The sequence below is a fragment of the Emys orbicularis genome, chromosome 17, assembly GCF_028017835.1.
Source record: "Emys orbicularis isolate rEmyOrb1 chromosome 17, rEmyOrb1.hap1, whole genome shotgun sequence".
In the NCBI taxonomy this organism is placed as follows: Eukaryota; Metazoa; Chordata; order Testudines; family Emydidae; genus Emys; species Emys orbicularis.
In genome coordinates this window covers 16,968,922-16,992,894 of record NC_088699.1, presented here as the reverse complement: position 1 = coordinate 16,992,894, position 23,973 = coordinate 16,968,922, and the positions used below count along the sequence as shown (strand labels likewise).

The following is a 23,973-nucleotide window of genomic DNA, read 5'->3' as shown; positions in this document are numbered from 1 at the left end:
ATGTGCTAAGGAGTGCACAGACAGGTTCCCTTGCAGAGTTATGTGGAAACGGCAAATCTTCTGGTGCTGCAGGGTCCTGTCAGTGTCTGAGAATTAGCAGCATGTGACTTCTAGTTCCTTGAGCTTGGCAAGAGACAAGGGGTAAGACTCTGACAATATTTCTAATAGCCACTCGATACTGCAGGGCTTTGAGAACAATCTACTGCAGGAAGGGGAGGGGCGACCTGAGCCGGCTGTCCCCTTGGAAGCACAGAGGGATACAGCAGGATGCTGTATTATGTTGCCAGCATCTTTGTCTTCTCCGGTGTGTGTTTGGAGACAAACCATTACAAGCTGAAGCCTTTGGGGGCAGCGAGGCTGGATTATCCTCGCAGAGAGAGAACAGCCGAAAGGAGAATGAATCACAAATCGTTTCTGGATTGTGCCCTGACAATGACCATAGTCATTTATGGCACTGAGTGTGCTCCAACTAATGCTTTAAAGTGGTGGGATTGAAGCATTTTTAAACAAATCGGGCAGTCAGCAAAACCTTCCTCTGAAATATCAGGGTTAACATATTTTTTGCAAAAAAACAACAAGGAGTCCGGTGGCATTTTAAAGACTAACAGATTTATTTGGGCATAAGCATCTGAAGAAGTGAGGTTTTTTTACCCACGAAAGCTTATGCCCAAATAAATCTGTTAGTCTTTAAGGTGCCACCGGACTCCTTGTTGTTTTTGTGGATACAGACTAACATGGCTACTCCCGATACTTGACCTATTTTTGGCATTCTTCTTATTCTGTCATCAGAGAGGAAAGAGAAACACTCCCAGCCTGGGGCTCATCCCAGTCCTATAACTCTAGTTATGGGATCCCACCTTCCACAAAGACATTTCCTGCCCCACCCTGCTTTGCAAGGTGATAATCTTAAAGGCATCTGTGGGAAGGGAGGGGAAAGCTGAGTTGGAGTTAAACCTTTGTTTACCAAGCACCAGGTACTGTCCCTGTCCCTGTGCCCTGTCACATGTGCTTTCCCCCAAATCTCAGATCCTTCAGACAGCAACTTCCGTGTACATGTGCTAGCATATGAGACTTGTGTTGCTGAGACTGCGCTGAGAAAGAAGGTCTGCTCTAGTTGGCCAAATGATCCAAGGACTCCATTTACAAAAAGCCCCCTGCTGATGGTGGGAGTATAAAGATGTTTCCCTGGGCTGTGTGTTTGGTAGTTAAAAGGAAAATAGTGACTCACTCTCCCTTTTTATTTGAAAGATGTCCGTCCCGTCTGAAGATGTTCCTTCATGCACAGGACTCCCACTCTTTCCCAGCTCCCTTTCCATGCTACAAGAAGCAAGAGATTGTTTAACCTGAGACAGCTGAGTTCTTGCCTAAGCAAGAACAGATGCCTTCTCTAATTAGAAGAGGTTTAGACAAGGAAGCTTGTTTTTAAAGTTTGATATATACAGACAGAGCTATTTTTATCCAGGACGGAGAATCACCGAGTCCTTACATCTGGTTCCCATGGCAACATCCACTGCACAAGTTTATTATTTTAAAAAAATCTGATAAAAGAACAAAGAAGGTTGAATTTACCAAGAAGATTGAATTGCAATTGTATCATTAGTGGGTTTTATTTTTGTAGTGGAGTTGTGTGTGTGTGTGTGTGAGAGAGAGAGAGAGAGAGAGAGAGAGAGAGATGGATGCCTGTACAGCATTAGTCTCTTGTGAAGATTTTTTCTGCCAGCCTGGTTCATCATTCCCACAACATGGGGACGTGAAAACTGCCCATAGTCACCCTTGAAGGGAAAAGCCCTGATTGTCTGAATATCCAGCAATGAACCCTTCGGCCCTTGGCACTGCCGTTTCCCAGTGCTTGCCTGCGAAGTGAATAGCTGGCAGAGAAACCTTGCTCAGTCCTATGATGCCAATGGATTAAAGTCAAAGCCAACTCCTCCAGTATCTCCAGTATCCATATGGAGCTGTACAGCAGCCATGCTCACTGGAGGAGTGTGGTACAGCACATTGCAGAAAGAGGAGTATCTGCTTTGCATTAATTATGCTAATTAACTGCCTTCCACAGGGAGTGCTTAGCTTCTGCTGAGTTGTTTGCGTATATGATTTATCCATATCCCACTCCTCTTGTCCTTTTGTTTTGCAGGGGCCTTTTGTGGCAGCTACTTAGTGATACAATTTTAATCCTGGCATTACTGATTTTGGCTTTTCTCCCCTCACCCCCACAGGAAAGTGGAGGACTTGCAGTTCCGAGTGGAGGAAGAATCCATTACCAAGGGAGATCTGGAGGTAATTTGCAGCACACTCACTGTAATGTATTGTCTGCAATTGCATTTGAAACTTTCCTTTAACAATTTCTGCTGCCTTTTGCCCAGCTCTGTGACCAGGATGTGTTAGTAATTGCTGTGTAGGGCTGATTGATTACTTATTACAGCAAGGCATTGATAGTGAATTGTGAAAAATTTCCCACAAGGTGTTAGCTGGTCATTGTTATTCCTAGAGATCCACTTAGGATTAACCATGACCGGCTTGCATGGTTTTTAAACCTGACTTTGTCCTAAGTCATATTAAACGTCCAGGTTAATTAAATTGTGTGTGTTAATGCATTCTAACATACCTTTTCCCACTGCTCAACCACTGTCCCTGGCCTGTCTCTCATTACTAGCAGCTTCAGTAAGGTATATGATCCATATCCAGTGGGAGAGCAACTGTATCCCAGCTGTATCTGGGTACAACGCCACACATTCCGATCTAAGCCTTCATCCTCCAGGACTTTTTGGTGGAGTCCTCCTCTCACAAGCACAGGCAGTTGTGGTTTGACGTTGCAGTGCCCTTTTTTGGAAGGCGTAGGGGTCTTTCTGCACAACGGCACTGCAGCCAGCTTTGTACAAAAGTGATCAGCATTGGGAGATGACCTTCTGTCTCAGGTTCCAGTTCAGGCAAGGTTTCCCTTGCAGGAGGAGTAAGGAAGAGTGATCTTTCAAAAAGGCAAGGTTCCTTTGCAGAAAGGCAAAGCAGTGTCCAAAATCTCCCCTTCCCCTTTCCCTGGGCTCTAGAATTAGGCTAGTTAAGTCAGCCAGGCATGTCGAGGGAGCTGCTTCAGCAATCAGTAGTTCAGCAGTAAATCGATACGAGGCCAGAACCTGGCTGAGAAGGCAAATCCTTGAACGAGGCGGCTCTTGGGGTGCGGTGTGTTTTTCTGGACATTAGAGACACAGAATTGCTTTGACCACCCTAAAGAATAAATCTCTGCTTTTTATTGGGAGGAGATGGCAGAGCAGCAGAATGGGGGATTGGAAAGGTGCAGATCAATCCTGTGAGGAGAGCTTCGCTAAAGCTTTTCTAGTGCAGTGAGCCGTGCCTACAGAACCCCTCAGCTCTGGGTTTAAAACCAGCCAGGGGATAATTGCAATGGAACAGGGCTTTTGGAAGGGGTGTGTTTCATTTTCACAGGACGACAGGCTGTCCAGGGCCAAGTGCCTCAGTGATATTCGGTTCCTGGACATTATTACATGATGTGCGGCTGGGTTATTCTGCAGATGAAGCAATTGCGAGTAAGAAAAATAAAACCGAGCTTGCTGATTGTACCGGATGTGGTTTTTATCTTTTACACACACATACCCCTGTATGGAGCTCCTTATCAGTGTCGAGCTTCTCCATCTGTGCCTGGCGGAAATCACCTCTCGGAGCAACAGGGTAATTCATTCGCTACGGTTTACTCAGTCTTTGGTCTCTCTCCTGAGAGTGACCCCTTGGGATGGGTCTTCACTGTGGAGTTAACTTGGGATCTTACTCAAGTGTTGCTCCTAACCTTCCACCCCATCATTTACACATCAGACCCTCTCACCCAAGTTTAGTGCTGTCAGCCCAGGCTACCTGGCCTACCTGGGCGATAGGCTACAGTCCGAATGAGGTTTTCACTCAGGCTGGTAACCCACCCTCTTTGCAGTGAGGACGCAAACTAAACCACTCAAGTGCTATTCATCCACCACTGCCTTCCCACAAGTCCCCTGTGTGCCCAGAAGGACAGATGGGTTCTCCCACAATTCACTGGGACAGAATCAGGGAGTGGCACAAAGAACTGTGGGATGTGCCCCCAGAAGTCCTAGTGACATGTGTGGTGTGCAGTGCCAGTGAGGGCAAGGGCTTTGCAGTGGGGCAGAGCTTTGCAGTGGGGCTGCTAGCACCCGAACTAAGAGGTGCTGATCATCTGAGTTAAGAACTCTGCAGGGAAGACAGACCCTAAGGGATTGAATGTGATGGTGGTTGAGATTTTAAAAAGCACCTAAATGACTTAAACAAAAGCCCCATTGAAAGTCAAAAGGACTTATGCTCCTTGATCACTGTAGGGGCTTTTGAACATTCTAGCCAGAGGGCCTTTTTGTTCGCTGAACATGTGTTCCCTAGTGAAACACACTAGTTCGTTTCATGTAAAGCCACCCTAGAGCCATCCAGTGGTTACTACTTTCAGTCACTACCATCTTTGTTCAGCTTTGAACTAGCCAACTGGGGTATCTGCGGGGCTCAGGTTCACAGGGCTGTTGAATTCCAATGTAAATGTTCAGGCTGGAGCTGCAGCCCAAGCTCTGGGATCCTCCCACCTTGCAGGGTCCTAGAGTCCAGGCTCCAGCCCTAGCCTGAATGTCTACACTGCGGTTAAACAGCCCCTTAGCTCTAGCCTGCGAGCCCAGGTCAGCTGGCATGGGCCAGCCTCGGGTTTTTAATGGCAGTGTAGACACAGCCCTAGAGGCAAAAAGCCCAGTAACCCATTGTCAGTTGCCCCACCCCAACCTTCCTACATCCTTTGCCCTGCTGACTGTCTTTGGGGAGCTGTGATTGCAACATTTGTCCTTCAGGAAGTTCCAGCTTTCATTCTTCATTAAAAGGCCGTTTCCAGGTCCTTCCACATTGTACAATCAAGCAACGGGAGACTCTAAGGTTGCAAAATGCCATTACCTCCCCGCAGAGCCCAAGAGCATCATCTTAATGGTGTCTTGGTTCTCTGGGGTTGGGGAGGAAGTAACTTGAAATTACTCCTGAACTCAGAGTCTGTGCTGCCCAAGCAGGCTGAAGCACTAGATTCAGTGCCTATGGGGTGTACATAACAGCAGCGTTAGGTTTTTAAATAGAGCCCGACCCACCCCAAATGCTGAGACACTCGGTGATGTAGACGTCGCCGATGGCGTCTGCGTAGGTCATTTTATAAAACAGAGTGGTGTGCTCACAGCCAGCCGTGTTCTACACAGAGGTAACCTTCCAGCACATCCCTTTGTGAGAGGATCGCTGCATCCATGTACTGCAAACAAGCAAGCATGGCACTTTCCTGAACATTCATTCAACTGGACGATCCAGTGACTGGGCTTTTAGTCAAGGATGTGAGCAAGATCAGATGCTTTATTTGGGCAGGAGGGGCCTAACACAACAAGTGCTTTATCAAGGAGGGTGACAAGACCAAGTGCAGCTCTGTGCAGGTTAGATATGTTCTTTTGGCCACCTGTAGTCTGTGACTGCAATTTTAGCAGCTATAAAAGCTGCAGGGCTGTCTAGCTAGATCTCATTTATACTGAGAGGACAGGGACCTCCACAACAATTTGATTAGATTTTCTCCATTTATATGCTTCTGTAGTGATCCTAGGGATGAGAAGGCTGATGTCGTCATAAGTAACAAACAATAGCAAGTACAGTGTGTGTAGAGTATAGGAATACTATAAATCAGATTGTCATATGGTGCATGCCAGTATCCCCACTGAAGAATCATAGAATAATAGGATTGGAAGGGACCTCGAGAGGTCATCTAGTCCAGTCTCCTGCACTCATGGCAGGACAAAGTGTTATCTAGACCATCCCTGACAGATGTTTGTCTAACCTGCTCTTAAAAATCTCCAATGATAGAGATTCCACAACCTCCCTGAGCAATTTATTCCAGTGCTTAACCACCCTGACACGTAGGAAGTTTTTCCTAATGTCCAACCTAAGCCACTCTTGCTGCAATTTAAGCCCATTGCCTCTTGTCTTATCCTCAGTGATTAAGGACCTCTTCCTTGTAACACCCTTTTATGTACTTGAAAACTGTTATCATGCCCCTCTCAGTCTTCTCTTCTCCAGACTAAACAAACCCAATTTTTTCAATCTTCCCTCATGTTTTCTAGACTTTTAATCATTTTTGAAGAGAAGAAAGATGCTCTCAATTGATCATCTTCCCATTTTGTTCCTCCAGAACTCTTAACCCAGGGTATTTCAGTGGAGTCTAGAGGGCTCTGCCCAAATATTAGTAGGCATAAAGACAGGAGCGAGCCACAAAGCTCATGTTCAGATTTGGAATTCTCTAAAATTTGGAGATATTTGGATCTGTGATTTGAGTTCCCTGATGGATGTAGGGAGGAGCTGTGAAGTTTGGCTCAAAACATCTCACAGAACGCAGTGTGACCTAGCTCCAGGCCCATCTCTAGGCAGCATGATGTTGCTATAGCCTTTAGCCTTTAGAAAATGGGAGGCAAATGCAAGAAAGAGCTAAAGCCTATTTATAATAGATGATCTTGTAATAGGAAACCTTAAAATCCTTAGGAGACACTGTTGCGATCATCTGCTGGAATTCATGAGATACCTCATGCATTTTAGTGAGAAATTAGCTATTTGTATAGCTCATAATGTGTGGGTAGTAATTAGGGTTAAAATTGAACCTGAGCCATAAAGTTTGGATCTGAATTCCCTCAAATTTTGGGGCTGAGTGGATCTCAGAATTTGGTCTGGTCTAATTAGGGCTGGATGAAAGGGTTTGTATAAAGTAAAAGATGATATGTGAGTTCATCTTAATGTTAAAAAAAAAACATATTTGAGGTCTGGAAACATTCATTTAACTTCTCCTCTGTTTTTCATTTCCGTATGCCTCTGGTCTTCCAGGGTTTTGGCTAACAGCTGGATGACTGGAATACTAAGGGAAGCTGCTCTGTGGCATTTCCAGTTGAACCAGAAACAGAAGTATCAGTGTCAGGTATCTTGCGAGATTCCTGGATTAGTTTTGAAATGGATCAGTAAAAGATCCCACCTTTGGAGCACTTATACCTGACCCCTTGGAGAACAAAAGTGGGTGGGAAATTACTACCATTAAAAAGATTCTGAACTGCTAGTTGAGATAATTTTGTGAGTCCATATAGCTGAAGGTTCAGTCAGACTAGCTGTTATTGTTGTAAATGCATACTAAAGCCATTGAAGTTAATGGAATAATTCTGGATTAACGGCACTGTACGTGAAATCAGAACCTGGTCCAGCTCTTAGGAAGAGCATCTTTGAGCTAAATGGAGATTGGGGGGAAAAGCCAGTCAAAGTTTCTCCCTTTTCCTTTACAAATATCCAGCTCATGTCTGTGCTTCAACTAAGGTTCTTTGGCAAGCCTGACAATGCTTGGAGACCTCTTTTAAGAGACGTTGTTTGTCTTCTCCACCTGGGGTCAAATAGGACTGATAAAACTTGAAGTGTCCTGAATATACCCCCCACAGCACACCTTTCACGATCGATTGGTCCTACACATGCCTATTACAACCTGTGGGAAACCTCATCCAGTGCATTGAATGCCCCAGTAAACTAGACAATTACTAGTCTCGAATGAACTCACACAGAAAAGTAATAAGACAAAAACACCCTATCACCTGGGGGTGAACAGTCACTCCATAGCTGACCTCTCAGGCCTCGTCCTTAAGAGAAACCTGCACAACACCTTCAAAAGATGAGCCTACAAGCTTAAATTCATAACTCTGCTAGACACCAAAAATCATGGACTGAACAGAGACACTGGTTTTATGTCTCATTACAACAATCTGTAACCCACTAGCTCTCATTTGTCCTATGACTGCAGAGGCTCTAATTGCCTGCTTCATTTTGAACGGTTTCTTGCAACGTGTTAACTCCTTATACTTAATAATTGGTTCCACCTTGTATTTAGCTGTGACACTCTGATTACCTTTCCCAGACCTGAAGAAGTGCTCTGTGGAGCTGGAAAGCTTGTCCCTTTCACCAGCAGAAGTTGGTCCAAATAAAGATATTACCTCATCCACCTTTGTCTTTCTCATATCCTGGGGCCAACATGGCTATGATAATATTGCATGTACCTGGCAGTCTTGATTTTCACCATATTTGATCTGATATTTAATAATATTTTCCAGACTTTAAAAGAAAATACAGATTGGTGCAAACTTAAACTTTCTCCATTCACAGAAAAGGAGCCAAAGCTCATTCATTCTTTTCCATCTCAGATCAGGTTGTAAAGAAAAAAAAATGCGAATGAATTCAGGCTTGGGAATGGGGGGAAAAAATAATGAAGTGGCAAGTGAAGGACAGAAAATTGCCTAGAACAACTTATGTAACCTTATAGTCCTTGTCACGCTGTAGTCTTGGTGGATCAACTTTGTATTCAGTAGAAAATAGTTTTGAAAGTTAAAAATGTGAAAGCCGAAGTTTGCATGTTGATTTCCCGCCAACCCTTCTTCACAGGGAATTTACATGATATCGGTGGCCAGCACTGATGTGCTTAAATAATAATTTTGCTACCGATAGAGGAGTGTTATCTAGTTGTTAGGGCAAGGGACATTGAGTCAAGACTTCTGGGTTCTAATCCTGGCTCACCCACTGAACTTGGGCAAATAACTTAACCTCTCTGTGCCTCAGTTTACCCAAGTAAACTGATACATGGGGGGAGGAGGGGTTGTGAGACTCAAAATTTGAAAATCACTTTGAAATCCTTAGCTATAGATGCTGTACAAATGCAAAGCACTCAGTTATACAATTGTTTTCTACTTAAATTTCCTCCATTGCTTTACATGAGGTATATTTTCTGGTAGTGTCACTACGCCGTGTACGGCTTGTCGTCAACGACGTCATAGTTCAAACTCTCTCTTTCTTGCAAAAGGCAAATGAGAGTCCCGGTAATTTTCAGTCCACTGCAGTGTGCAGCTCTGCCAGTAGGCAGCCTCCAGCTGCCCACATTGCTAAGAGTGAGCACAAGGCCTACGGTGAATGGTCTTGAATTGGTGCATAGACCTTGTACGGACGCGCACTGCGCTGGGGTGGATTTCTTCTGTTCCGAAGTGTTCTCACTATGGCCCCCATTCAGGAAAGCACATAAGCACCTGCTTAAGTCTCATCCCCTTTAGTGGGACTTAAGCCCCCTTCGTGAATAGGGATGCTTTGCTAAAATGGGCCCTATAAGAGGAGTCCACTGTGTCTTAAATAGCCACCCTGAGGACCATGTAAAATCTGTTAGTAACCTATTTCTGTTTGGATGAATTTTCCTGCCTGTTCAGACGTTTATTCTCCTCCCGTTGTGAACTGCCTTTCTTTGTGTTGTACATGGAACATGATGTTGCAGCCTTTTCTCTCTGTTTTCTGCTCTCTCCCCTGTTGTCGTTGTTGTTTTTTCTTCCCTATGTGTGACCAGACTCAGACGCAGTTGGAGCATGCCCGAATACGGGAGCTCGAGCAGAGCCTGCTGTTTGAGAAGGCACAGGCTGAAAAACTCCTCAGAGAATTAGAGGACACCAGGGTAATCCCAACCCCACTTGCCCTGCCTGCAAACCAGTGTGCTTGTCAGCTGCATTGATGCCAACAATGCCTTGTTTTGGATTTTGTTGTTCGGTTTGAGTTTGGGCTTCCATGGTTTTTGTTTTGTTGTTTACTTTATTTGCACTCCCTTTTTGGAAATAGTAGCACCATATGATTTTGCCTTTGCTTCTTGTGTGGTGACTCATTTCTCTGACTTGAGTTTGCTTCTCAACCCCATGACGCCATTTGACATGAGCTCTTCACAACTCACCATTCGATTAACACCGCCAAATAAATAACAACAATTAAACCTTGCACGGTTCATTTTGCTTCCGGAGGTCCTTTTGAGCGACAGTAGGAAATAACAGTGTGACAATCAATGTTGCAAACGTCCTTCCTCCTATTGTGTGTGCTGCAATTTGAGATCGAAGATAAGGGTGGAGAGTCTGAATGGAACTGCTCCAAAGTCTTAGACTACAGGTCTGGTCACTTGGGTTAGTTAGGCTGTTGCAGTGAATGCAAGAAAGGCTGTCAAGAGGAGCAATACATCAGGGCTTTAAGGAGCCTTGTTTGGGGCGGGTGAGGAGAAGGTTTTTCATGAAGGTGTGACGTGGTGGGGAGAGCAGTTGATTTTAAAAAAGACAAGCAGACTGTCAGGACTGTGATGTGGTCAGAGCAGGGCCTAGTGGTCAGAGCCAGAGTCCAAGCCAGGGGTCAGAGCTGGGATCAGGAACCAAGCCAGAGGTCAGAGGAGGAATCAGAAACGGGGGATCAAGCATAAGTCCGATCCAGTGCAGCTGCCAGTCAGGAGATCTCCCAGTTACTCAAACAACTTCCCTGTGCCGCCTTCTGGCTTAAATAGTATGTTTGGGCCAATCGGTGGGGCCGATCATCATCTCCAGTCATGATCCTCATGGGTGGGGCCTCCGGGAGAGGTCAGAGTTCTTCTAGTCCCTCACGTCCAGGAGTTTTGGGGGGGGCTGCCTAGTAGCGGCCAGGGTGTGAGGGCTGCGTGGGAGCCTGAGGGCCCTTACATTAACTTGTCTGTTGTGAATCTGTAGAGATCACCCAAAAGGCCAGGCTGGAGTCTTCCAAACTGATGAAAGGGATTTGAGCACCCAATTTCCATTAAAAATGAGCGGGAATCAGGCATCCAGATCCCTTAGGCAGCTTTGAAAAATGTCAGCCTAAACAAATAAATAGAATGGATCAATTCTGTTTCGGTGCTAAAGGAGTAAATGTTGTAGATTTGCTTGTTTGTTTGTTTTTACATTTCCTCTTATCAGGTCTGTTGTTCTGTACCCAAAGGTGCCCACGCAACCCAAGACCTCCACGTGATCAGCAGTCAACTCAGGCTAGAAAGATTAAACTCAGAAAGCTAAGAAGCTACTCAAAAACCTGTCATGCAGTGTAACCCATGGCCAGCAGTTTATTATCTTACATCTTCTAGCATTCAACCTTATTTTTACTTTGCTAATAAATTCTAACCAGACTCCATGTGTAAAATTCCTTTTCCTTTTACACCAGGGTAAACCATAAAGTCGTGAAGGTGCCAGAGGCTCTGAAGAGCTGAGCAATAAAAGGAAACGTTCATGATGTGTACAATCCTGATTTTAATATCTACTGTATTCCTGAGTGTACAGTAGCATTTTCTATGCATCACCTGGCAAGCAGCCCAGTTCAGAAATAGGATGAGATTTCAGGACATTATTTTGAATAAACCCCTGTAACCTTTTAGTAGCTAATATTACGGCAGTTGTTTCAAAGAGACATGTTGTTTCTGACGCAGACCAACGGTTCAAATTGGAAGCATGCATTAAAAATCAGCAAGAAAGTATTGTTAATTACCCTGGTGCAAAAACTGTAATCGGATTGAGGATAATGTTTTTCTTTTTAAACTTTGGCTAATGTGCTTGGGATTTGACTGTCCCTGGAACACGTCTACTAGCAAGGAAAGCAGACAGCAAGGAAAGGTGAGAACTTACTTTGTGTCTTTTTTTTTTTTTTTTTTTTATTGTTTCAGTTAACTACGGTAGCAGAGAAGTCTAGAATCCTTCAGCTGGAGGAAGAGTTGAGTGTCAGGCGCTGTGAGGTGGAGGAGCTGAGACAATGCCTAAGGAACTCTCACCAGGCAGAGACCCCTGAGCACAATCTTGGTCTGCCGTCAGAGGCGCTTCGCCTGCGAGACCAGCTGCTGTCTGCCAGCAAGGAGCACCAAAAAGAGAGCAGCCAGCTAAAGGAGAAGCATGAAAAGACCCTGAAGAAGCACCAGCAGGAGATAGAGAAGCTGAAAGCCGTCAATGAAAAATATTCCCAGGAAATCGTTGACCTGAAACACAAAGTTCAACAAGCCACCAATGAGAACATGGGGCTGATGGACAATTGGAAGTCCAAGCTGGACACCTTGGCATCTGACCATCAGAAATCTCTGGAAGACCTCAAAGCCACCCTGAACACAGGCCCTGACACCCAACACAAGGAGATAGTAGAACTGAAGGCCGTGGTAGAGAGCATAAAGATGGAGCACCAACTTGAATTGGAGAACCTTAAAGCTAAGCACGATATCGAGACTGCGGTTCACATAAAAGAGAAAGAAAGTCTGAAGCTGAAGCTGCAGGAGGCCAGCGACGAAGTGGAAGAAAGCAACAACAACTGGAAAATGCAACTGGAAACCAAAACAAACCAGCACCTTATAGAACTTCAGGACATGAAGGAGAAGTGCCGAGATGCTGAACTGAGAGTGCACGAACTGGAGAAGCTACACAGTGAATATAAAGATCAGGCTCAAGCAATAGCTTTCTTGAAAGAGCAGATTTCTCTGGCTGAGAAGAAGATGTTGGACTATGAGACACTACAGAAAACAGAAGCCCAGAGTAAACAGGAGATCCAAAGATTGCAGGAAAAAGTGCTTGTCTTAGAGAACAAACTGCAGTCCATGGAGGCTCTGCATCCTTCTCAGCATGCCAATGTATGGGTTTGGGCTATTCTGTTTATGTTGTTTTGTCCCTATTATTCCTCATAGGGCTAACCTGAATTTTGCCCTGTAGTATAATTTGCTTGGGCTTCTTGGCTTTAAAGCCATCTGATTATTTTTTTGATCTTTTATCCATATCTTTCATTGTTTTTCTGAGCAATCCTATCACATTACTGGGTGGGCCCATGATGGGGGAGGAGGATTAGGCATTGCCTGCTCTGGGTAAAGGAGCCTGTCGTCTCCCTGCTCATGGAAGTGAGGGCACTTGTAAGGAGACCATTCTGCGTGGGGAGTTGGACTAGAAGGTGCTTGCTGACAGCCAGGAGTAGCTAATGCGGAGGCGGTTCATGTGCTTCGCACAGGTGTCGCCATTACAGAAGGGCTGAACAGTCAGGGTAGAAAGGCAAAGACAGAATCGGTATGAGATTAGGATATAGCCTGACCTAGGACTTCACCTGAGGTCATCCTTCATTCAGTGGCAGTCAATGGGAGCCATAAGGGAGGAAGGCTGCTGTGTGGTTAAGCCAGAAGACTAGTAGTTGGGACATGATGGGTCTATCCTGGCTCTGCCACTGACCTGCTGTATGAAGTTGGGAAAGAGCACTTGATTTCTGTCTTTCAGTTTCCTCATCACTGACTGGAGCATTGATAAGTCCCTGTCTGGCAGGGTGTTTATAAGAGAAGGTTATACTGGAACAGCTGATGGGGATGGTCTCACAATGGGGGGCGGAGGGGAGAAGGGAAGTCTGCCAATCAAGGCACTAGTCACACATGATGAAATGCCTGACTTCAAGGTGATTCATCCACATCTTAGTGCTGATTGGAGGACAGGCAGTAACTATCATAACCATGGAGGGATCTGTTTCTTCTGAGCTTACTATATGTTTCTCTAGCCCACCAGCCTTGTTCTGATGCCCTGCTGTCTGTCACATGGTAGGTACCCTTCCATCTTTATGAGATGACATAAGGACAAAGGGTCGGTCTGTGACTTATTCACACCACTTGTGCTAGGTGATAGGAAAATCACTGCACAGCCTCTGCGTGTTTGAATCCTCTGCCCGTACTTACACTTTGCGCCAGAAGCTAGATAAAAAGAATATTCAAAGCAAGAGAGAGTTCCTGTCCCAGTGGGATACAGACAACCAAACGCAAGTCTTGGAATATACATTGTTTGCTTGAGAATAGGCATTTGGAAGGGACCCCACTGCTCCAAATTAAGGCCCCAATCCTGCAAACATTTACTATGTGCTTAATATTACTGCCTTGAGTAGTCCCATCAGTTGCATGGTAGTAAAGTTCAGCAGCTGCATGTGTGTTTGTTAGGTTGAAGCTTAATGCTAGTAAAATAGCATGTGTATTGGGTGTGAAAGGAGGGAAAGAAACAAAAAGAGAAGGAAGAATCTTAAGCATTAATAATGGTATTTGAAGGGTTCTCCGACGTGCATCCTCTGTCCTAGCTAGGCATGGATTCTAAATACAAAGGAGGCAATTCCAAAAGGCATGGCATCGAAACCTACAGAGCTAAGGCCCCAGCATAGCTCCCCTCAGGGAAAATATACAGGGAGTTCTTTAGTAGAAAACCCCAGTGTCATAGAAAACCCCAGCGTCTACGTCCAGTCCTAAGAAGAGTAAATAAAAAGAAAGATCCGAAGGTCCAATCCAGAACCCATTAAAGTCAATGGAAAGACACCCATTGACTTTATTAAGCATTCGACTGGGCCTAACGTGTCTTGAAAGAACTAACAGTCAGAGAGAAAGCAATCATATTGACACTCTGATGCAAATTAAGGCCAAGAAAATGCAGCTTGCTGCTTGGAATGAATGCATGGACAAAAGCAAGAGACTGTCACTGACAGAGGGTAAATTCTGTTTTTTTAAAAATATCTTGGCTAAGTTAACATAACATGAATTATTCAAATATTTAAAATAAACAAATCTTGTGACTATACAGACTCCTGCTTTCTCGTGCATTCAAACAGGTGCTTCGTGGGGTTTGGTAAGTTGCAGTGAGATGGCTTTTGTCACTGAGTCTCACACCAGAGGCAAGGCTTGCATCCTCAGAACCTGCTCCTACTTCTGTGAAGTCAGTGACCACAATCCACTCACTGGGCGAAGCCAATGGAACTTAAAAGTGCTTAAAGTTAAGCAGTGCTCAGATGCGTTGTTGTGTCGAGGCCTTGGCTATAACTAATCAGTGCAATTGTCCCTTAAGGCCAGGAGTCTAGTGATGGTAGTTAAGTAGTAAGAGGACAATAGCGTGCATACACTAAAATGGCCCCTAGACAGGTAGAATGTGGCATCCCCTGAGGAAAGAGGAAAAAAGCCAAGTGACTGGATTCCACTCCACAGTGGCCAATGCTTTGGGAGAGCAAGCCATAGGTGTGATTGGAGCAAAACCAGTAACATCGCGCCAAGCCGGCCGAGTGCACAGACACCTGCAGCTCATCTTTGAGCCTTGACTGTTGTTGTTGCCCTTCATACGGGAGTCGAGCTTTGTTTGGTTTGATGCCACTGATGTTCTCCTAGAACTGCTGTCGTTTTAAAACAGTCTCCGCTCCCTTGCTGCGGGTTGCAACAAGATTTGTCATGATGAATGCCTGTGGCGTTAATATCAGAGCCATTAGTGCTTCTGTGCCATGCTGTTCTTTTATAAACGTGGCCTCCACACATCCCCCTGTATAAGTGAAAGGTCCGAGGCGGGTCTACATTGCTCCAAGGTAAGTGAGTTTGTTAGTTGGACTAAAATTTCCATTTTGTTAAAAATCAGTCTGAAATTAACTGTGAAGAAGGAAAAGCACTGAGACTGCAGTTTGGAAAAGCACTTAAGCATGTACTGCAGTATTACCTGGAATTGTAGCATGTGTTGAGTCATGGTAAATCACAGTATGTATTCTGATGCCAGCTTAGAGAGAAACCAAAAGGCAAGACACACAAAAGGAGTTCAAAAGACTCCTTGGGCCAGCCTTTACTTCAGGGACTTGCAATTTTGGGGTATCCAACTTGACGTCCCTTGAAGGCGCCTGCTTTTCAGAAGGTGCTGAGAACCTGTTCTCTGATAGTCACAGTTCTTTAAGGTGTCTCAAGCTGAGGCCTCAAAAACTGATGTACCCAAAATCCCTAGTCAGTGATGAAAATGCTGAAAACGACTTCTTATCAGAGATGGTCCAAACCAAATCTCCAGATCGCCCCTCCTATCCCTGAGCTTTGGGGTGTTTGACACCTGGATCCAGAGTTTTCAGGTTGAGCCCATTCCTCATGATCCCTTTTGCATACACTGAACTCCAACATTGTTGCATGAAAGTGGAAACTGGGCCCTACTTTGATCAATTGTGGCATTTGGGCCTTCCATTAAGATAATGCCAGCTGTACCCACTGCAGGGCTCAGCTGTCTAAGTGCCTTTTTTAAAATCACCTCTTTGATTTCCCTCTGAGAAGGATATAATTCTGATTGGCAAAATACGAAGACCAAAGGACATTGGTGCCAGTTGTGTTCCTTATTGTGCCTGCTAGAGTTTTAAATTCACTGACTTTGCTTTGATTCTACGGGAGAATGATGGGAAAGAGTTAGTGGACATTTTATATGTGTGTGTGTATATATAGTGTGTGTGTGTGTGTGTATATATATGTGTGTGTATATTTTACATTTATTTCAGATGATTGAAACTAACGATATTTCAGAAGAGAAGATAAAGATGAAGCAGGCGATGGAAGGTAATGAATTTCACTGTCAGAGTGATTGACATGCTGCGTCTTTCACTCTTCTGCTCTAGCTAGGAAGAGCTAGCTGAAGTGGGCTTGGGAAGTTCACGTCATCTCTGTGCTTTTGTGTAGGTTGCACTGGTTGTCTGGCTTTTTCACCTGTGTGGCTGGCATGCCTGCCTGTGCAAATACAGTGGAGGACTCGTATTCCAAAATCTTCCCCCCACACCTACAATATGGGCCCAAACCTCGACTGGTGAAAATGGGCATTGATCCATTGACTTCAGTAGAGTTGCACTGATTTTACAGCAGCTGAATCTGGTCCATAGATTAAAAATCACTCCCATCAGAGGGTGGCTAACAGGAATGACGAGGTGCATGTTGCAACTGGCTAGAAGAATTTGGAGTTGCTATAAATCAGATATGAGCCTGAAATGAAACCCCAGATCTAGACACACTTAAACTTTGGATAAGGTTTGATTCAGAGCTGAGTTTCAGAGCGGTTTCCATCTCTGTAATGGACCAAACCATAGCTCTGGATCTGAACAACTCCAGAATCTGGAAAACTTTTGTCCTGGATCCATGCTTTGTGGCTCTGGCCCATCTCTGCTGTGTGGATGTCATCCCTGTTTGAACTTGCATGGGTTTGAATTTCACCCCGTATAAATGCCAATTAGTTCATGGAGCGTCTTTCCTGCACCTTTGGATTCAGGCTAAAATACTTTCATGCCCTGTTCCCTCCTGCCCACACACACAAGCTATCATTCTGCCCTCTCTCTCTTCTCTCCTCCCCACACCCTTTCTTTTCTCTGCCCTGCAGATGCCGTGTGGGTATGTATTTTATACCACATCAGATACTTGACTGATAGTTAAATAACTAGGATAGGACTCAAGTACTAGGTTTGGTCCCTTTACTGTGTCCAACAGCCAACTGATCTTAAGATGGTCACTGAGTCCATGTATATTTGGCTTCTCTGAGTCTAAGCACTGGACAAAACATGGATAAGGCGGATTAAAAAGCTGTCTCAGACTCAGGATGTTGCAGCACTTCAAATCTAAGGCTTTGATTTGATTGTGTAAACGTGCGGACTCTACACAACTTCTGTCTTTGCTTTTTCCATCATCCCTGCCTTCCAGGGTAGTAGGTAACAAATGGAATTGCGAGGAAGGCTCCTTTCTGTTTGCTTTTTCATAATATTTTGTTCCTTCTTTCTTCACTTGTTTAAGCCCATCCTCTGATACTGCTTCCTAGCTGCATGTCTCCACTCCACTTAAGGTCAAATGGGGATGAGATGCTGTGAGACACAAACCAGCTGGTGCCTCCCATCTCTGCCTCTCTCGAGATGGTGGACACTTGTATTTGCACCTAGTCGTCTGTCTCTAGTCTGGGCCATGGAATCCTAAATGTCTCCATACCACCGTTGACCTTTACTGCGTGATCAGGCAAAGCAGTTGCCAAGGATGTAATCTCTCTCTCTCTCTCTCTCTCTCCTTTCCATTCACCTAAAGAACTGCAAGATAAGCTGAGTAAAAGAGATAAAGAGGTGTCCTCCCTCGGCTCCCAGACTGAAACTCTAAGGGCCCAAGTAAGTGGTAAGTTTCCCTAATCCAGTGCTGGTGGGAACTAGATAGTTTCATTGTGGTCTTTTTGTACCTCTGCCATTATAAGAAGAACTAAGGGTTTATATATTAAAGCAACCTAGTAACGTGTGTGCATAAAACATGCAGTTGTCCGTGTATAAGAGGATTGTGCTTAGCAAATGTTTGTTCTTGATGCAGCGGGCCCAATTCTACCCCAGAAAGATGCAAGTACATCCCATTGAAGTTATTTGTATCCTGTAGGGAGAGAATCTGGCCCAATAATCTTAACAAATTGTGAAGCCAAAAGGGATGTAGAAATAAATGCAGCTGGGTTTATAATTTCTGGAATCTCTGCTTATACAGGGCTGCATCCTGAGTGCTGCTGAGCATTTGCAACTCTCATGGACTCCAGTGGCAGCTGCAGATAACTAACTAGGCATAACTAACTAGGGGAAGCCACATGTTGCAAGGAATGGAAATGAAATTGAGAAATGAAGTCATCCAAAAAAGGAATGTAGGTAGGGACTGGTAGACTTTTTTCCTCCCCTTTTATTCTTCCCTTAGCATTGGAAAATAAATGCAAAGCTGGAGAGAAGAAGGGAGATTCTCTGTTGAAGGAAAAGAAGCAGTTGGAAGCTGAACTGGAGACCGTGTCCAGGAAAACGCATGATGCTTCAGGCCAGCTGGTCCTGATTAGCCAGGAGCTACTCAAAAAGGAAAGGTTGGTCTTTGAGAAACAAACTTAAGAAGGACCCAGGCATTTGTAAGACACACTCTGAATTTGGCCCTGTTCAGAGCATCGCTATTTAATGTACAAAAAAAATATGAGTTGAATGATTGAAACCCAGATTTCAACTTTCCCATCATTAGGGTGTTGGGTGCTGGGTTAGTGCAGCAATGGCTGAATTATCAAGAGCACTCAGCTCCTACCACTATCCCAGGTTTTCAAGACACAGCTCAGCTCCCAATGAGGCACTGAAATTAGTGGCCAAATTAAAAAAAAAAAATCAGCATATTGGATGTTGAGCTCTTTTGAAATTCTGTCCTACTGGTGGAATCCAGCTGCAAAGGTGAGCTGAGTCCTGAGGTGAATTTTCCCAACGTTTGAGGGGGGGTTGGACCCAAGGTTCGCGGTTTGGCCCCCTCTCTCAGACCACACCTTGTTAGATGTCCTCTTTCAAAGCTGAGAGAAGTTGCAACATCGGACACACGTGCACACACACGTACACACGCACACGTGCGCACAAACACGTGCTGTGCTGTGCCCAAAAGACAACCGAATAAATGTTCCCCTTTGTGAGTTTCTCCCCATCCCTCCCTCAGGAGCCTGAATGAGCTGCGAGCTTTGCTACTGGAAGCAAACCGTCACTCGCCCGGGCCAGAGCGGGACCTGAGCCGAGAGGTGCACAAAGCAGAGTGGAGGCTGAAAGAGCAGAAACTCAAAGACGACATCAAAGGCCTGAGAGAAAAGCTGATAGTGTTGGTGAGAGCAAGGCGGACCCATCCTTGCTGGTTGGCACAGGTGTCTGGGAGGGCTTCACCTAGCTCCTGGTCTTTGGAGGGTGAATGTGTGTGGTGGAACAGACAAAGGTGGGAAGGACTTTTCGCAGCTTGGGGATTCTTTTGGTATCATTGAATTTGCCATAATTTTGTGAATTTTGCTATCATTCAGCAAATTACACTGCGGCTTCCTTTGGTGTCTTGTGTATGTGAACCCAGTCAAAGAAGTGCTGGCTGTCCACAACACCCAGTGGGTGTGATTCTGGGTGCTGTGGCACGCCCTCATCTCCGAGGGCAGGGCATGCAGAAAACCATTAGAACCTCAACGTTCCAAACTGCCGGGTGGTTTTTCAAGTGCATTCATTTTTGCGTTCCCAATTTAAGACACCCCAAATAGGCCTAAACTTCAGGGGCCGAGCATTTGGAATTCTCTGAAAATCAGGCCCCTGTGAGGCGTCTCAGATTGGGCACCCAACAATGGAGACATTGGAAATGATGAATCACTTTTGAACTTTTATCCAGATCGAGGCCTGGTTGCTAATGGAAAGTGCTGTCTGCTGATAGCAAATCCTTGCAAAATTATCGTCATTTTATTGTGAAACATCAAAATACAGATTATGACAATACGGAGCCTATGACCTTCCTTCCCAGCCACATTGCTTTGTTCATAGTACGTTGTGTCTTTGACAGAGGAACCGTCTCACAGTGTGTGTGTCAGCTGGGACATAGTTTAGCATGCACCTAGTTAGAGTAATCCTAAATGATCTCAGTCCTTCATCAACATTTGCATTCCCCTTTGTTTTAGAGATGTGCTGTACAGCTGTACTTACAGAGAGCTATACATTTATATTCAAGGCAGGAGCCTCATTTTATCCGGATTGCCAACCCCAGATGTAAAAATAAAAAAATTGTGAATCAAGCCCTGGAAAGTCATGATTTTATTAAAAAAATATATATTTTTAATTTGCCTTTTTTTCTGAGCCTTTAGGATGCACCTGGGTCGTCTTCCCCCCCCCCCTTTTCTCTGCAACTGTGATGGCTAGAAACTGACTTTTTTTTTTTAATGAAAGTTGAGATTCTTGTGTAATCACATGCCTCCAGAAGCTGGGGCTTTAAGAAAAACACCAAATACCATGAGACTCATAATAAAATTGTGAGAGTTCTCTTATTTGAATGATGCAAAATGGCATGCACACTTACAGTGCTGTATAAATAATATAATCTGCATAAGTGAGGCCTCACATACCTACACTTATTTTCAAGGGATTGTTTAAAAAAAATCTTGGCAATACTTCCTTTCCATCTCAACCAATAGCTGGAGTCATTTTGTTTTCTATATTCATTGCGAGGTGTCAGATTTCCAAAAAAAAATTGTAAGAGAAGACGGAAGAAAATACAAAGTTGCTCGTTTCCCCCTGTTTATTCCTTGATAAGATAGAGGAAGATCCCAGTGGACAAGAAGAGCTAATGTGACTTAATGATTTTTTTCAGATCTAGATTTGCCTCTGTGTGATTCCTATAGACTGCAGCAACCTCTAGAGGTGGAGACTTAAATAATTGACTGATCTCAGCTAGCAACAAATCTGAGTAGCTCATTGTTGCATTTAATACTTGGTTTTCTCCAAACTTGCAGTCTGCTCTGATCTGTTATTGATATCAGAGTTTGGCACTAGTCACCCTCAAATGTACTCTGCCCCTAGTTTCTATGTTTTTACCAGAGTCTAACCTGCTCCCCTGCTTTTTTTTTTTTTTTAAACCTTTAAATGTCAAGGATAAAGAGAAATCGGTAACAGATCAAAGGCGATACTCCCTGATTGACCCTTCGTCAGAGTCTGAGGTTCTCCGGCTGCAGCACCGACTGGTCAGCACGGAGGATGTCCTGCGGAATGCACTGGAGCAGGGTCAGCAAATGGAGAAACTCATGGAGGCCATGAGAAGTTCTTCGGAGAAAACACAGGTAGTGCACTCCCCCCACCGGAGCAGCGAGTTACCCGGTCGCTCACGCCACGGCAGTGACATGCCCAGAGCAACGCTCTGATGGGGCCCCACACCACCAAGGAAAACAAACTGGCGGTGTAGGTAGTGATAGCCCTTTTCCCTCTGACGGAACAAAGCATCACAGGTGCAGTGTTTGCTACAGATTCTGTCTTTCAGATGAGATCTAAAACCAACTGTCTGACTGTGTGTGGATCATTATAGATCCTCCGGCACTCTTCACAAGAACCGGGTATTAGTCCCAGTATTCTGCGCCAAATTCCAGTGTGGGTAATTACAGTCGACCTATTTAAATGGTAACGTCACGTGTATCTCTTCATTTCATATGTGTATAGCGTTGATTTCCTTTCTTACCCTGTAAATACGGTGCTGCTGGATGGTTTTTAGACATCTACTAGGCTTCACACCAGAGTTGGCTGCATTCATGGGCATAGAAAGGGAATGTGGGTGGGTGGGTGGGTACCTCTACACTTCAGGCTGGAAGGGGTAATTTCCAGCTTATGTAGACATATCCGTGCTAGCTCCAATTGAGCTAGCGCACTAAAAATAGCAGCGTAGCCATGGCGACATAAGCAGCAGGAGGGGCTAGCGGCCTGAGTGTGTACCTATGGTCTCAGATGGCTGGACCTTCCTGCTGCATGCGCTGATGTGGCTACGCTTATATTGTTAGCACTCTAGGTCAGGGGTTCTCAAACTTTTGCACTGGTGACCCCTTTCACAGACCAAGTCTCTGAGTGCAACCCCCGTTATAAATGAAAAACACGTTTAAATATATTTAACACCATTATAAATGCTGGAGGCAAAGTGGGGTTTGGGGTGGAGGCTGACAGCTCGCGACCCCGCCATATAATAACCTCGCAACCCCCTGAGGGGTCCCAACCCCCACTTTGAGAACCCCTGCTCTAGGTCAATCAGAGCAAGCGTAGGTATGTCTCCTCAAGGTGGGGATTACACCGTCAAAGTGGAGCCAGGCCCTGTGTATCTGTATCTAGATGGGAATTACCACTGGGAACAGCCTAATAAATGTTTTCTTTCTAGCAGTGACCCTGGCTGGGTTTTCACTTGGCCTAATGGAGAGAGAGAGAGAGAGAGAGAGAGAGAGAGAGAGACTTACTTTTTCTCTTGGTTTATATTAATGCACTGTTCCTGGCTTATAGGCTAAGATTATTTTTCATTGTTTATCTCCTTTAAAATGATACATAAAAAGTGAAAAATACATTTTATGTCATCCCTCTTCTTTGTTCTTGTCAGAATTCACTTTCCCTGCCGCCCACCAACACATACTTCTTCAGTTTCCAAGTGCTTCAATAGAGATCCATCTGGGAAAGGTTTTTCCGTCTCTCTTGCCAGTTCCCTCAGAACTCTTGGACTGTACCTGACTCGGGGGGTTGGTCAGATGCCAAACGGGTCCGTCTCTCAAACACCTGCTACAGAATCCTTCTGATTTCCTCCAGTACTTCCTTTGCCTCCCCTGGGCCATTTAGAACTGCTTCCAGCATCTCTCCTGCATCCTCTGCTGTGAAAGCAAAGGTTGAGAATCGATGTAATTTATCTTGGCATGCTCAACCTTTTCTGTCATTTACCCTTAGTGTATCTGAGATCCAACCGATTGTTCCTGGGAGCTGCTTCTGTGGAAAGGCCCTGTTATTTACATTAAGCTCTTTCATTCTCTATCTTTTGCTTTTCGGACAACATTTTCTCTGAACTCGAGTCTACAATCAGTTTATATCTCTTAGAGACCTGGTGTTTTTACACCTTACACGTGATTGAATGTTTCCTCATCTACCTTGTCCTAAAAATGTTCATCTCTTACAGCAAGTGCATGCTGCTAATAATGCACATTCAGAAGGATATTTAATACTGCATGATATGACCAAACCATTACGCACAGAGGCTAGGGCTGTGGTTATTTTTTCCTCTGCCATGCTGTGCTGTTACAGGTCCGGGTACTTTATGGCAGGCAATCTGGACCAATGGATATCCTGCTTCTCTCCCCAAGTGCAGAATGCCACAAAGTCTGCTACAGGGCAGGGGAGGGATAGTTCATTTATTATCTGTATTGCAGTAACACTTAGTGATCCAATCAGAGACCCGGGCTCCATTGTGCTAGGTGCTGTACAAACACACAATAAAAGGATGGCGCCTGCCCTGAAGACGAGACAAGTCTAAGACGAGAATGCCTGGTTTGGCGTAGATGATTCCTCTGCACACAGAAGAGTGGGGAAAGCAGCCACCTGTCTTATGTGAGATAGAGCTGTGTATTTTTCATTCCGTATCACACACCACAGCTGTAGCTTTGTTGTAGTCCAAGCCATAATGCAATCCTGCCAGTGTCTCCAGAGTTATTTTAGCTTCTGTTGTAATCACCATGTCTTAAACTAAAATGTGTCATGATGGCTACAATACCCAGTAGTATGGTGGGTATTGTCCCCCTTGGAAGGAATGCTAAACCCCGTCGGTGCTAAGAGATCTTCCCTTTCACTTTTCCTTCTCCACAAATGGTATTTATTTTTATTTTTCCTGAAAGGAGGAAATATCTCTGCAATTCCTGCCTGTTGGCACAGGGAAATCTTTCTCTTTCTTTTTCATAGAATGTTTTTTTACATGATTTTTTACTTTGCTCCATGTTATTTATTTGTATTACAATAGCACTCGGAGGCCCCCTCAGTGTGCCAGCTACTGTGTACACACACACGGAAAGA

General features: G+C 44.7%; 1 protein-coding gene across 1 annotated transcript in view; it reads left to right on the top strand.

Moving 5' to 3' along the window:
* CLIP2 (CAP-Gly domain containing linker protein 2) overlaps positions 1 to 23,973 on the top strand; it is a 97,448-nt gene that overhangs the window by 67,409 nt on the left and 6,066 nt on the right. Inside the window, exons 7-15 of the mRNA XM_065418514.1 lie at positions 2,217 to 2,277; positions 3,610 to 3,684; positions 9,419 to 9,523; positions 11,546 to 12,490; positions 16,150 to 16,207; positions 17,705 to 17,788; positions 18,341 to 18,497; positions 19,100 to 19,259; positions 21,048 to 21,233. Of these exons, the coding sequence (XP_065274586.1) occupies positions 2,217 to 2,277; positions 3,610 to 3,684; positions 9,419 to 9,523; positions 11,546 to 12,490; positions 16,150 to 16,207; positions 17,705 to 17,788; positions 18,341 to 18,497; positions 19,100 to 19,259; positions 21,048 to 21,233 (1,831 nt within the window). The remainder of the gene's footprint in view (positions 1 to 2,216; positions 2,278 to 3,609; positions 3,685 to 9,418; positions 9,524 to 11,545; positions 12,491 to 16,149; positions 16,208 to 17,704; positions 17,789 to 18,340; positions 18,498 to 19,099; positions 19,260 to 21,047; positions 21,234 to 23,973) is intronic.